The sequence below is a fragment of the Ochotona curzoniae genome, unplaced genomic scaffold (assembly GCF_017591425.1).
Source record: "Ochotona curzoniae isolate NIBS_2020 unplaced genomic scaffold, NIBS_Ocur_1.0 scaffold_3208, whole genome shotgun sequence".
Taxonomy (NCBI): Eukaryota; Metazoa; Chordata; class Mammalia; order Lagomorpha; family Ochotonidae; genus Ochotona; species Ochotona curzoniae.
In genome coordinates this window covers 20,172,621-20,188,041 of record NW_024467106.1, presented here as the reverse complement: position 1 = coordinate 20,188,041, position 15,421 = coordinate 20,172,621, and the positions used below count along the sequence as shown (strand labels likewise).

The following is a 15,421-nucleotide window of genomic DNA, read 5'->3' as shown; positions in this document are numbered from 1 at the left end:
GAAAGTCAGATATACAGGGAGGAGGAGAAACAGAGAGGAAGACCTTCCATTTGTTGATTGACTCCCCAAGCAGCCACAATGGCTGGAGCTGTGCCAATCTGTAGCCTGGAGTCCGGAGCCTCTTCCGGTCTCCCACGTGGGTGTAGGGTCCCAACACTTTTGCAGGTGCTGTGGCTTCTTGTTTCCCAGTACGAGGTCTTGGCACAGTGAATTAATATCCATCCAAACAGGGAACAGTAAAACATAAAATAGGCTCGTAAGGAAATGGAAATAAAAGGTAAATTTATTTTGGTGCAGAAAAAAAAAAACCACTTTGAATTCCATGTATAGCTTTCTTTTAAGAAGAACCAGACCCCTTGAAGGCATGGATTTTCAAAGGATTTTGCATCAAAATAAACTTATCTCTTAATTACATTTTCCATGAATTTTTGGACTTACACTTGTATTTCAAGTCTAGAGGCTGAAACATCTTTGGAAACCTAGTCCTCCCTCTTCCCCAGTTTCCCATCTTCTGATTAGGAAACTACTCCGAGTTTGCAGATTATCAATATGGCTTCTTCCACATGCATAATACCAGGAAGGTATCCTTGTTCCAGAAATACCATGAAGAAATTCACTTGCTTCCTCCTCTGAATACATAGAAACTGCTATTTAAAGATACCACATTAAAATGTTTATGTAATTTATTTTCCTTAAATAGTAATTTGCTATAATCCTGCCACAAATTAAAAAAAAAAATCTTTTTTTTTTTTTTTGAAACACAGTATTACACAAATAGGACAATCAGTCATGGTGTTCTTAGAATAAATTAACATCAAATTGTGTTTCTATTCAGATAGCCTGTTCTTCTCCTTTGAAATGAAATGGAGACGTCGTAACCAAGGGTGACCACACGCTTTTGTTCTCCTATACAGATTCTTTCGTTATATAAATTCAATGGTAATTTGAATCAAGTTAGGAGCCCTGAGAAACACTCAGGATGGACACACAGATGCACCCACGCACACAGACTCATTCACACACACCCACGGTCAACCCTCTAGAAGCAGGGTTTCCCATGGTCAAGGACAAGAAGTTCTTTTCTCAGAAGGGCCAAAGATTCCGAAAATTGAGATGCCATTGTCCCCTCTCCCCTCAGGAAAACCGTCACGTTCAAGTGTACAGCTTGAAGTAGCAGCAATGTCACATAGTAGAATCAGTAGTCAGCGATTCCAGTCCCGGGTGCGAAGGACACAGTAAGAGGCCAGCAGAGGCAAGAGACACATCTGCTTCTCACACTAAGACCTGCCACGAAACCAGGAGTCCTGGTTCCCAGTCTCAGCTGAAGAGTCACCCGAATGTCTGCTATTCACCTGCTCAGGCACTGGGTGAGAACACAGGGTCGGGAGGCGGGGGTTTGGACATGATTCTCGGGAACAAAGATATGGGAAGGGGTCGGGAGACGGGATGAAGCGAGGAAGGACAATGAAGGCATTGCTCTCCATCAGCTGGAACACTCACGCCCTCCATGCGTGCAGTCGGCGGGGCGTAGCGGGTACTGCAGGTGCAGATGGCGGTAGAACAGGAAACTCGGCCCTTGCTGTCCTCTACACAGAAATGCGCAAAAATCAAGCCACCTGACCTGCAGGGCCATCTTGCTTTTGGGAGGTCAGAAGCACTGCTCGTGCCTCGCTCAGTTGCCCCGTGGGGGCTCACAGGGGTCTGCTGATGTCCAGGGAGGGAGGTGTTGGGATGGGCCCCAAAGTGACATCCCTTCCAGCTTTCTCTCTGGCCTTCAAAGACACTGTAATTGCATGCGGATCTATGCCAGTTCCTATGTACAGGATACCATTTCTACAGAAATTTAAAGTGCCTGGGTTTATATGAGCTCATTCCTTTCCCATAGCTCCCGGGTCCTCTTGCAGCCTCCAGGGAGTGGGTCAGAAACCCCCTCCAGGGGAGGTCATCCCTGGGAAAGAGAAATGAGCGTTTTGTTTTTGGTTTTGGTTTTTTTCTTCACAGTTGTCCTCCTAACTGGGATCCAGCATTTGAACCAAGCCTTCTTCATACACACGAAGAATTGCTTCACACACAAACTTGTACTGGCTCTGGAAGAGAAAAGAAAGCCAAGTCAGGACCCGTGCTGCCCAGTCCTCTGCGTCCTCTGCAAGTGCTTTCTGACACGGGGGTGGGGCCATGAGCCAGGAGAGCCCAGCAGAGGGGACGCAGCCAGAATGCCCTCCTGATGCCGGGAGGATGCAGGGTGTGCCCGCGCAGAGAAGGAGGGGCACGGCGTCGGAGTGGGCAGGTCATATCATCTCCAGTATTCTTGGGAGCTAACAACAGTATAAATGCTGTTAGATAGTTTTATGCTGGATTGTTTAGGGAATAACAGCAAGCCCCTCCAAAAGTTAGCACATGCTCATTATAGATATCTTTCAGGGGCCTCTGATCTGACTCAGGGGATGTGGAGCTCATTGAGGCACAGCCTTTAGAGCCAGGAAAACCTACTGAGACGTTGGGCCAGCAAGGAAGTCTTCCATTACAAAAGAAAGGGGCAGAGGTGGAAAACAACCTTCATAACTTAACCTACTAGTCTTTTTCTTAACCAGATTTCCAGTATAAATTGATATAAAGCAACAAGAGCTCACAATCTATCAGGCAAATCTCATAAATGCTATCTACAAGCCTGTGAGGCACACAGGGCTGGCTGGAGCTCAGAATTCCAGCTGGTCTCTTTGCTGACTCCTGGGGGTTTTGCCCGAGAGGCTGCTCCTCCAGGAAGCCTTCCTGACTTTGTGAAGTCTGCACACTCTCGTCTGCTGTGTTCTCGGATGCCCCCTGAGCTTCCCGACTGCTGCTCAGATTAGTAAAGCCCAATCCAGCTCTCTGAGGGTGCACGAACGTGGGTCTCTCTTGCTAATCTTCTAGGTGAGTACATGAATGAATGGGGCAGTCCCCATGTTGCAGATGAGGAAATTAAGGCTTGGAGAAGTTAAAGAGACGTTCCCAGGGTTGTTTAGTAGGATGCTTTCCAAGACATCTCCCTGGCCCTTGGCAATTCTAATGTGGAGCCCCACGACTGCCTTCTGAGGACCCTCTAAGCACACAGGCATGAGAGGTGGAAAGGAGCTCCAAGCAGGAGATAGCAAGATGCGTGAAGAGTTTGCTCAGTGGAAAGGGTTACCCTAGGTACAGTTGGTAGGATGAAATCTTAGTGACTGTGACTTCTGACAGACAGGTGGCAGGGCCAGTAGTTGGACAACAGGACATGCAGCCAGAGCTGCCTCCTAACAGAATGTCAGGCAGGGCACACACCACACAGGTGGATTTGGGGTAGGTTTGGGGGTCCCTGAGTAGCCTCTGAGAAGCTGAGAGACTGTGGGCAGGTAGCTCAGGCCACTGGAGCCTTAGCCAGAGCCCTCTGACCAGGCGTGGCCTGGCGCATGAGCTCAGAAAGTCCTAGCCCTCCCTGTCATTCTCACATGATGATTGCTACTCACAGATGTCTGCACCATCATGGCGCGTTGGTCTCGCATTTGCCGGACAATATCCAGTGGGTACACAGGCAGGTTTCTCTCAATTAAGCACATGGCAGTTTCCATTGTAACCAACACGCCGGTCCGACCTATGCCGGCACTGCAGAACAGACAGAAACAGAGACCTGGGACCGGCTGGGGCAGCAAGGCCCAGCTGATCTCTCAGCCACTTCCCATGGGGACTCAGAGGTGCCCCTCCCTTGGCCTTTGGGAGTACAAAGCACTCACTGTGGCCAAAAATGCTTTTCCCATAGGCCCCGAGGCTGGGAGCTTCCCAGCAGATGATGCAGAGCAACTCACTGCTAAGTGCCAAACCCATGCCCATTCTCATCCACCTCCATGGTGAAGGTCAGCGGGTGGCAGGGCACCTAGCAGACGGGGTGGGACTTGTTACACGGGTGCCGGGCTATGCTCACAGAGCTGTACTTCTTAGTGTGCTCATCCCCTGAAGTGGGGAGGGGTAAGCAGGGCTCTGTGGAAGCACACAGTGAAGAGGTTGGGTCCGGGGCCCGCCGGTTCTCCCCAAGCTTTTCTCAAGCGGGTGCTGGTATTAAGAGTGAAGCAGAACAGACAAGCCCCAATACCTGCAGTGAACCAACACAGGCTCCCCGTCCACTCTCAGGGACCTCACGTAGTTTGCAAATTCCAGGAAATCTGAGGAGTCATCGGGTACGCCGTGGTCAGGCCAGGAGACATACTGGAGATGTGTCACTGTGTGTTCCTCCCCAGTCTATGGAAGATGTGGGGGTACTCCGTGAAGGGGTGTCCTGCCAGGATGGCCCTGTGTCCAGGGCTCTTCTTGCCACTGGGCACAGCATACTGTGGCCCCTGCCCCTCCCAGGACTGCCTTCTAGATCACTTCTACCTGCAGCTATTTCTTGTTTCTGAAGTAGTTACCACAGGGGTCATACATACATTAGCTTATTTTATTTCCTTGTGGTGAAACCCAGGTCATTTTAACCATTTGAAGACAAACAATTCAGTGGCATCCAGTATATTCACAATGTTGTGGAACCATCATCAATACCCATATCTGGAAGTTTTATCAGCCAAACATAAACTCAGCACATTATTATCTTAGCTCCTCATTCCGTCCAGCCCTGGACATCCTATCGGCATCATCCTATTTCACGCCCATCGGATGTGATGCTTCATGGCTGAGCACGCTCACAGTGTTGGTCCTTTTGTGGTTGGCCTCTTCCATGCAACATGCACCTGCCTACCCCACCACTCCGCAGCTCACCTCTGTGTTCGTGACCAGCATTTCTCGGGAAACGTAGGCAATGGTGCAGTCCTCTGACTGACACTGGATGTGGAAGATTCCATGATCCACGACGTCGGGGGGGTCAGGCCAGTACTGGTGACATTTGGTCTGCGGGGAACCGAGGGTGTGTTAGTCTCCCTGGGGAAGGGGCATGTGAGCACCTGGTTGTGGCCAGGGAGATTGGCCAACTGGGTGTCCAACCAGAATTCTCTGGCACATGCCCGGCTACCGTGATTGCTGCTGGGAGGAGAGACCCAGGAGAGTCTGTCTGTCTGCACATATACCAAGTTGGAGGCAGAAGACCCCCCTTCTTCCTCAGGAGAGTGGATATAGTCAGCCTGTGGCTCTGCAGGCACCCCTGGGCTGCATCTGCTGCCTAGAGGCATAGGAGGGACTTGGGAAGGGCCTGGCCCATGAGCAGTCTCTGCCTCAACTTCCCTTACCAGGTCTGCTCCCCCAGCCCCACCTGCCTCAGGCCACCGTAGGTGAAGAAGCACACAGCTGGGTGCCAGACATAACTCTAGCGCAGCAACTCTCTCCCCTCCCCGCCAGCCCAGGACTGTGAGCAAATCACTCTGCCTTGGTGGAGGGCGACGTGCCCAGATCCCATGCCTGCTCAACCACCCAAAGGGGTGAGGGAAACCTGACTCAGAGCTAAAGATCCTGGGGAGCCTCAGAACCCGGGTATGCCCGGCTCTGAGCACAGTGTGTGACCTGATCCCAGCACGGTACCTCTCATACATGCCACCCATCAGGGAGCCATGAGAGCGTCATGCTGCCCACGCCTCTTCCTATCCCTCACAGATTCTCATGGCCAAGGCACAGAGCAGCAAACCTGCCTGTCTGCTTCTGGACCAGTGGGACGAGGGGGCCCATGCAATCACAACCCCACAGGGAACATGCGCTGTGGAACAAGGCACCACATCCAGAGTGCTTTGCTCCTAATCCTCCACAACCCCAAGATACAGGCCTTGCCACCACCTTTCCAATGAGGAGTAAATGGAGGCCTGGAGTCCTGACCAAGATCAAACAGGTAAACGCCATGGTCGTAGAATCCCAATGCCTTTTACGAGCCCAAGTCTCAGCCCATGCCTTAGATGACTAGCGGGCTGAGAAGCAGGAATGTCCATGTTGTTCATATATAGATAAGAGACAGCTCTCATGGTAGGAAAGGCAGGGGGACATTTCCCTTCTAAGATCTATCCTACCCAGCCTATCTACTACTCACTCACTACTTCCTTCTGTCTCTGGAAGTCAGTGCAAGAGAAAGAGAGAGAGAGAGAAAGGGAGAGACAGGTCATTCATTCATTTGTCCCTGCTGATTTCACTCACAGTGATTTCATTGTGACAGCCATGGCTAGGTCAGGCCCAAGCTGTCAGGAACTACAAACTGCTTCCAGGTGTCCCACGCAGGTGGCAGGAACCCAAGTTCAAGGGCCATCATCTGCTGCCTCCCAGGAAGGTGTTCCAGAAGCATATCTGGGATGTGGCCCAGGCACTCCAGGATCTGGGTGTCCCAGGCAGCAGTTGAACCTGCTGAGCTGCCATGTCCCCCGCTGTCTGCCATACTCTAGGTATGGGCCCCAGGGCACAGCATAATGAAAAACATTTGAGACAGGAACAGATAAGGACAAAATCAAGCACTCTCGCAGGGGGATAGTGCTACTGACCCTGTGCTATACAGGGCTTCTGAGGTTTGTGCTCATAGACTCACGTGTGGCCCAGTGCCACATGCCCACTGGAAGTGCCATACTACAGCACATACTGAAAAGTCCATCTCCTGACAAAAAAGGTGTGGGGGGCAGAGCTGTGTGGCCTACAGCTAAAGATGCCAGGTGAAAAACTCTCTTGCTTTATTGGGGGTGCCTGGGTGTGGGTTTGATTTGCTCCTGATCTCAGCTTCCTGTTCATGTGCACCCTGGGAGACAGCAAGTGGTGGTTCAAATGAACTGTTTGCCACCCATATGTGCACTCTAGGCTGTAACTCCAGCCTGACCCAGCCTGGCCCAGGCCCCTGTTGTAGGCAGTCAAATCTGTGGCTGAGAAATCTCTGTTCTGTATGCTTCTCAAAGAAAAAAAAAAAAAAAGAAAAGAACAAGAATGAAAGAAGGAAAAACGAGCAAAGCAGCTGGCCTGCAGAGACGCTGCCCGATCCGGAAGAAATGGTGGGTGGTGATGAGGACACAAGAGACTTCAGGTCATCCGAGAGTCTGCAATTGGAGTGGCAGCGACACACACCCTGGATGTCGGAAGAACAGGTTTTTAACACCGGATAAACAAGGGACCTCAGTTCCCAGGGCCAGAGATGATGAAGACAATGCCAGGCCTCATGGGAGATGGGAATCTGCTGTACAGGAAACTGATGGAAGTGGCTGGAAGAAATCCAGCTGGGAAGAAAGGGCTGGGAAACAAAGAACCACCCGCCTCCCAGTCACACGGAGACCTCAGATGAGCTCAGGTTCACAGCAGAGACCCATATAGAGAGCAGGGGCCATGAGCAGTGGTAGCACCTGTGAGAGCAGGTGGGGGGATATGGAAGAAGGGGGACTTTTTCTCCAGAGCTGGGACAGTCAGGCAAGGCAATGATGGGGGCTGTGATCCTGGGGAGATTCTCTGGTGCCAGCCATAAGACAATGCAGCGTTCCTGTGGGGTCTAAGAGCCTTCCAGTTGGACAGGGAGGAGGAGCATGCTGCTTCAAGACAAAGAGCAGCCTGATGGGGACAGGAGGGTGTGGCTGTATCGGCTCAGAGCCACTGCATGGTGAACTGAAAGCCCTTTGCAGATAGCAGGGTGGCACCTCCGGAACTGTCCCCACAGCTTCAGGTCACCAGCAGTAATGGAGTAAGGGACCACAGGAAGGTGATGAGAGGACAGTTCTCAAAGTGGAGGAATGACAGGGTGGCAGACTTGCTAGGCACACAAACCAGGGCCTGCAGAGTAGAAGGCCAGGCATGGGGGTGCCTTGGGAGAGGATGGGGTCTGCTTTTCAAGCCACAGAACCCCGTGGGGGGAAAGTGAAGTGTTTTTCCTGCATTGTAGCTGACTGTACATGCAAAGAGGGCATCCATGGAGGCCTTCCACAGTTGGAGTGCTATTTCCTTGACTTTACTGTGTCAGGTGGCCTCGGGTTCCCAGCCTGGATGGCAAGGAAGTATATTCAAGAGTTAATGACCTTGCTCTGTGGTACTTGTTTCCATACATACTCCCTGTTATGGCTTGAAAGAAGATTTGTACCCCCAGAATTGGCCAGGCCCCAAACTCTTAGTCTACTTGGTCTAATCAAGGTTTCAGGGAAGCGGGCCTGCTGAGTTCCCCCAAGAGTTGATTCTGAGCCCAGTGTGCTCCTGGACTCCCATATGGTCATCTGCAGGTTCTTCTCCAGCCTTAACTTAGCTTGTGAACCTCCACAAGTGTAAGCTGAAAGAAACCTCTCTTAGGGAGGAACTCCAGATATTTCAGTTAAAGTGAGCTGACTCACACACCTGCTGTTTATGTGATGATATAGTGAATTCCATTTAGAAAACTCATTTCAAAGGTAATTCATTAAAGCAAAAAAAAAAAAAAAAAGACTCGATTTAAATAAAAGACTGATGAATACTAGACTAAAACAATAGTACAGACCTGGTAATCATGATTTTGGTGATACCCAAGTCAACATGATTAGTAGTACAAGCTAACATTTATCGAGAACATTTGTGTGCTAAGCACTCTTCCAAGAAGGCTATTGTGTTAACTCATTCATTTCCCCCAACCCCACGAGATGGATGCTACCATTACTGCATTTGAAACAGGGAGGCACATGGTAGGATCTGGACTCAGGAAATACAGCTTGGGAGTCTGCCTTCTTCCCCAAGTACTTTGGAAAAATGAAGAGGTCAGTATTGGGAGATGACTGGAGTTTCCCAAAAAGGGTCCAAGGAACTTCATTTCCCATTTAAAGCAAATTTAGAAAGAAAAACAAAACAAAAAACACACTGACTCACACACACTGACACACACACACACACACTGACACACACACACACACTGACACACACACACACACTGACACACACTCTCTCTCTCTCTCTCTCCTCTCATAGAATTAGAAGGGCTTCCAGAAAGAGCTCTTCTGTGTGGAGATTCCAGTCCAGCCTGTGACAGTCACTCGGGGTGACTGACTGTGCAACCAGAGAAAAAGCAGGGATGAGTGGAATGGTAGGGACAAATGAGTGCTGCCCAGCTGCCCTTAGTGCCCCTGACCACTGCCATCCTTGAAGGAGGCTCTTCTTGCTTCCTGAGGACTTAAACCTTTCATCAGTCATTCATGTGAGGACAAGGGATGCTGATGAAATCGGCATGTGACAAGCCACCAGGAGTGATGACCACACAAACAAGGAAGCCGGACTGCCCTCCAAGCTCTCGATGGCCAGATCTGCATTTACTCAGGCATGAAGATGATGCAAAACTCCAACTGGTGTTTGTTGGACTTTGGCAGGGCGCAGTTGTTTAAGCTTTTGATAGGTAGCCTCCCAGTCCTCACAAACCCTCCAAGGTCGGCCCCTTCACTATCTCCACTTCACATGCTGGCCAGGTCAGAGAGGTTAAAGCAACTTGCTCAAAAGAAACTGTATTTTGAGCCCACATAATCTGGCTGTTTGGAGGCTCCAAGAGTCAAGGGTGTGAGTACAAACTGGGGACAACACCAAGACAAAGAACACGTGGTGTCTGCTGACTGTAGCCTAATGGAAGGAAGGGTATCTTTAGAAGACTCAAGGATCATTGCATGGAAAAGAGAGTAGCTTATTTTCTGTCTTCTGTGCAGCAGAACTGAGTGAGGCAAAGGTTCAATGCAGCACCCATTTTAGCTCACTGCGAGGAGGACTTTCTTAAGAATTAGAGCTGCTGGAGACTGTAGTCAGGGTGTAGCTAGTAGAGATGTTACACGAAATACCGGTATGCCATATGGGCTCCTGTGAGAGTCCTGGCTGTTCCACCCAAAGTCCCTGCAAAATGACCTGAAAAAAAGCAGTGGAAGATAATTCAAGTGTTTGGGTCCCTGTACCCATGTGGGAAGAACTCCTGGGTTTGGTCTGGCCCAGCCCTAACCATGGTGGTCATTTAGAGTAGACCAGCAGTAGATGAAAGACCCCTCTCTTGATTTCTCTGTCTTTTCCCTCTCTTCTCTCTAACCCTGTCTTTCACATAAATAAAATAAACCTTAAAGAAACTAGAGCTGAGCACTCTTAGGATGATCCTGGAAATGTCTCAGCAGGAGTAGGAGTATCCATTTGGGACAAGGCACTTAAAAGCTCTTTTTCAGGTGACAGTGTTACAGCACAGTGCGCTAAGCCACCGCTTGTGACAACGGCAACCCATATTGGAGTTCTAGCTGGGCTACTTCTGCTGCAGCATCCTGCTAATACACCACGGAAAACAGCAGAAGGTGGCCAACTACTTGGTTCCCTCCTACCCATGTGGGACACCAAGGTGGAGTTCCTGGCTCTTGGCTTTTGCCCAGTCATTGGACAATGAACTAGCAAAGGCAAGATCTCTCTTTCCTCCTCCTTTTCCTCTTTCATTCCTGTCACTTTCCTGTCAAATAGATAAATATGAAAAACAAAGAATAAAGCTTATTGCCACCAATGAGGTCTATACAATTAATAGGATTTTTATTTTATTGATTGCAGTGAGAGGATGTGCTGATCTCAAACATCCTATCTATTTTAGTCCTGTGTGTTCTGACTTTCAAGAAGCATACATCTGGCACACTGATCTACGCACTGAGCTAGGGGTTCTGGCAGAAGCAGCACACATACGGTGCAAAGCAGACCGTTCAAGGTTAATGCGTATTTGATATTGGAACGTGTTTTTCAATGAACATATCCAGATGCTTCCAGAAGGCAGGAAACTGACGATTTAGGCATCTCCTGCATATTTATTGTTACAGAGTTAGTGATGTGTTTCTATGGAAAACAATAGAGTGATGTAACTTCTCCTCCTCCTTGTGGCTAGGATGAGCCTGGTATACATACTGCTCTTTGAGGACCAGTACTTGCACTGGGTGTGTGAGGCCACAGTCCAGGCAGTGGGTTCTGCGCCAGGTGAGCTGAGTGGCAGGAAAGGCACTGCCTTCCTGTTTGCTACAATGGATCCTCCCCCCAGGAGCAGGTTGGAGTGCTGAGCTTCTCGGCACTGGGGGAGTCCATGGGCAGCTCCACACGAGACTGACAAATGACAAGCAGGTTGGACCCAGAGACAATGAAGATCTTTGCTAGCCCCCAAGGCTTGTATCACGTGGCAGAGCGTGACACTGTGCACACCTTAATTGGAAACTGAACCACTTACCCGCCCTCGCTCTGTGAGTGTCGTCAACATGACGATGAGTGACAGCTTCTGATCCCAGACCACCTGCCAGAAGTGTGCACAGGTATGTGGCAGGGGTCCCTGGGCAGCAATGTACTTGTTCACAAGGTTAGCACTGGGAATTTCCATCTGGTAAGAAATCAGAAAGTCATGAGAGTCTGTTACAGCCCCAAGGTTGGCAGGGAAGTGGCTTCTAAACTCTTACTTAACCATCACACCAAAAACTCTATCAGCTCATAGGCTATTAATTCTAAAAAAAAAAAAAAAATCAAAGAAAAAATTACTTCTATAGAGCCTTGTAATGTTAGCATTAGATCTTTGTGATAAAACTGCATGATACCAAGTAGGCAAAACCCAGAAATAAACCTGTAAAATCATAGAAGAACTTTAATGTTTCTACTGCTCTGCCCTAAATATAAACAATATTAGGTATTTCCACACACTCAACAATATACACTGACCCTTAATCCCAAGTCTTCTCTATGCTGGATTTAAAAATACATATATTCATTTATTTTCAAAGCAGAATTACAGAGAGAGGGAGAGAGCAAAGGAGAGGGAGAGGAGAGGGAGGGAGTGATAGAGAAAGGGAAAAAAGAGGAGGAGGGAGAGAGGAAGGGACAGAGAGAGAGGGAGGTGAGACTCCTCCATCTACTGGTTCACTCCTGAAAGGGCCACAGGAACCAGGGATAGACGAGGCCAAGGCGAGGAGCCTGGAACTCAGCCTGGGTCCTCCGTGTAAGCACTTGGGCCATGTTCTGATGCCTTCCCAGATGCACCAATAGGGAGCTGGACCAGATGTGGGACTCGCATCAGTGCTCATGCAGAATTACGGAGTCATGGGTGACGATTTAATGCATTATGCCACAATAGCATCTCCAAGCTATGCTTCCCTTTTTACGGGTAAGTGGAGATTTGACTTCTCCTATCTTGAGGCAGGGTGATATCACTTAATACAGGAAGCACAGCAAAAACAAATGCCCGAACACCAGCAGTCCAGCAGAGAAGCACCAGGGTCGATGGGATTAAAAACACAGAGTATGGGGAGGGCACTTGGCTTGTTAATTATGACACTTGCATCCCAACCTGGAGTGCTTGGGTTCAAGGCCAGCTTCCTGCTAATGTGAATCCTGGGAGGTGGCTGTTGGCTTTGGCCTGCTCTAGTGATATCTCTAACGCTGGGCTTCCACCTTGGTGAGACAAGACTTTCCCTGCCCTCGCATAGTAGTTGTGCTGAAAGGTGGCAGTGCCCAGGAAAGCTCTGTCAGCTGCAAGCCAGTCCACAAGCAAGCTCCTGTCATGCTTGCCACCACATTGAATGTGCCTTCTCATCACCCAGATCCCAACTCACATTCACATAGCTGGCATTGATATAGTCTTCATTCCCTTGCAACAATACCCGGGTGGCATCATCTGCGGGAGAGAGAAAAATAGAGAGAAAATTTCCCCCACGATTCTGGGTGTTATTTTTATTAAGCCAAGTCAACCAGAGTTTGGTTCCCAGCCCCATCTGCGGCTCCTGCCTCATTAGCATAAGCACGAGTTGCCCAACTGCTCAGAACGTGCAGCGGCTGCGACGCAGGCGGGGGTGCTTACAGATACACTGGGGGGGCAGTTCCAGAGGACCAGACAGTCTGGCTGGTTACTCACAAGGCAGCACATCTTTGTATCGGTTTTTGTCCACATTTGCAGGCAACTTTGCACACGTGATGGCCAAACCTGGCTTCTTCCGGTAGAGTTGCTGTGTGAAACAAAGAAGTTAACAGTTGCTGTCAGAACCAGCGCAGAAGCTGAAGTGTACCTCTAACCATCAAGTCTACCCCCTAAGTCCCTATAACCTTAATGTTGTAAAGTGATCACACGCTACTTATTAAAAGAAAATCTTCCCCAATAGGAGATGCTTATCATTCCATTAGAAAGCAATTAATTGCTCTAATTCTTTTTTTTTTTAACTTTTAGTGGGGATGGGGGAGAGAAGAAAGTCACAGGAATGAGCCTGAATCACATAAAGCTTTATTTTTATGATAGTTTGACATATGCTGAAAGCAAAAAAAAAAAAATTTTTTTTGACTCAAAATGAAATGGAAATCATTTTAATTACTCTCGAACGCTTTCTTTCCCACTGAATGGAGTGGACCACAATTTTTGCTTTAAGAGCTGGAGCATTTCATTCAACATTTCTGAACAGTTCCCCAGTAAGAACATCGATCCCCAAACACTGAAGGCTTCCAGAAGGTGTTCCCTATACACACAGTCACTATCCAGAACCTCGCGTGGAAGAACCCCTGCATATCCAGACGCGTGTGAGCCATGTGGGTGCAGGACCTGGCAGGGCTTGATGGCATCCCCGTGCTAACAGTGTTGTGATGCTGCAGCTTAGAGCTGGCGGTTCAACTACCTTTGCTCAAAATCACCAGTGAGGCGCTGATCTCAATCTGTCTCCAACGCCTGCCTTTTCCTCTCTCTACAACTGCACCACCTACTTCTAACAACACAGAAAAGCTCTCCTCATCAAGGCTTACGTTAGCTTCCTGGCAATTTAAAAATACAGCTTTTCTTCTTCTTCTCCCCTGCCCTGCTGTTTGCAATGTTGTGTGTGTGTGTGTGTAGGTGTACACACTCTGGTAGAAATTCAGGCTAGTATAAGGAAGATGATTAGTAATTTTGCATTCCTGAGATAATCTTTTCATATCCCTTCTGCATCTTATTTTTTTCTGCACATAAAAAAATGACACTGAACTACGTGTTGGCACATCCTATGCTATGTTCACTGGAACCCAACGTTCCTCAAAGAAATTTGGGGGAGATGAGATGAGGGGGTCAAAAAGCCACTTAGAACACATGCATACCACATCAACAGTGCCTTGAGTCAAGACTCAAAATTCCAGCTTCCTCTTAAGCCAAAAACTAGAATGCAGTGATGACAGATTGGAAAGGGCCTTCCCTACAAGACCTCCCACGCCCTGTGCTGGGGAACCAAGGCTGTGTCCCCAGTTCCAATCTTTGGCCTGACTTGGCTGATGCGGGCATCTGAAGGGAGTTGTCTGGATACTCTCTCAAGTAAATAAATAATTTTTTAAATTTGGGAACTTCTCACCTTATAGTTCTAGAAATCTCCCATATACCAAGTCCCACAATGTATATACATCTCCTTAATTCTGATTAATTGAATTCTGATAGCACTTCTCAAGCAAGTTTGTCCATGGGAGATCTTAGCATGTGACACAAAGTGTTCTGGGAAACACTCCCACAATGTGGAAGCCAGGCTCCCCTAATTATTATATAGTTCCTGTTTTCCCATTCAATATTCTTTATACATGATGTGTAATGGCTCAGTCATTTCTTTCATTATGGCCTAACTTTTCCTCTACTTTTATATCAGGCTATTTTCAAGTTTCTAAATCTTGAATTTAGTACAGGATTCCTGCAACAAGGCTTGCTTTTCCAGGATTTTGATATCTCCATGTGGGCCTACAGTGACATATAGCAATGGCTAGTTCCCCACATTGTGGTCAACACTGTCATTTTAAGTTTGTGATTCAAACAGAAAAAATTTGAACACTACTTTTTGCACACCATAATACTTTATAAGCTAGCTCACCCAAGAGCTCAGCTACTGATCATTCTTATAGTTTCAGTTCACAGTACTCAAGCAGCCACTGAATAACTTAACTTCTTCAGTAACAGCAGTAGACTCTGAGCTCAGTTGGAAATCGGCTTATGGTTCAGTAGAGGTTTTGGTTTGATTCTGACAGATGGGAGATACCCGAGTCAGTCAAAAGGACCCACATGGCACTTCGGTTCTGTTTGAGTAACTGTATGGAGGTGAAACGCAAGTGAATATAACCCAGAAAGCTGAAATGGAGGTAACAGGAGACCACCTCCCACCCTGCAAAAAATAGCAAAAATGTAAATGCAATCAACTTGAGATGGCCTAGCACAAATATATAGAGAGATCTAGCAGAAGGCTTTAATTACCACAAGTTTTTAAATCTGTCTCAGCAGTAATGATCTGTGGATGGGATTGCAGAGTAGTGAAATAAATTAGAAAAATCAAGTACCAGGGCAATGTTTCAACATTTTTACATGTGCACAGTGTGGCCTTTATCCCGACAGAAAAATACAGAGATACATATCAAAGAAGCGTATCTGCGGGAAAATGCTTGCATGCAGAACATTGCAACACAGCACACGCTTGCAGCTACCCCCGTAAGAAGCAGTAATTTAATTGTGGCCGAGTTTTGGCCTACAATTCCGGAAATAATAAAAAGGGTGGACTTTAAGGATTCCATT

General features: G+C 48.1%; 1 protein-coding gene across 2 annotated transcripts in view; it reads right to left on the bottom strand.

The window, feature by feature from the left end:
- Positions 1-1,973: 1,973 nt before the first annotated feature.
- Positions 1,974-15,421, bottom strand: part of PTPN3 (protein tyrosine phosphatase non-receptor type 3) — a 101,429-nt gene continuing 87,981 nt past the window's right edge. For both annotated transcript variants that reach the window (XM_040963484.1, XM_040963483.1), the window contains exons 19-25: positions 12,779-12,869; positions 12,480-12,541; positions 11,111-11,257; positions 4,762-4,890; positions 4,103-4,248; positions 3,483-3,618; positions 1,974-2,087 (exon numbers count right to left, since the gene is read on the bottom strand). In XM_040963484.1, the coding sequence (XP_040819418.1) occupies positions 2,010-2,087; positions 3,483-3,618; positions 4,103-4,248; positions 4,762-4,890; positions 11,111-11,257; positions 12,480-12,541; positions 12,779-12,869 (789 nt within the window). In that variant the 3' untranslated portion in view covers positions 1,974-2,009. The remainder of the gene's footprint in view (positions 2,088-3,482; positions 3,619-4,102; positions 4,249-4,761; positions 4,891-11,110; positions 11,258-12,479; positions 12,542-12,778; positions 12,870-15,421) is intronic.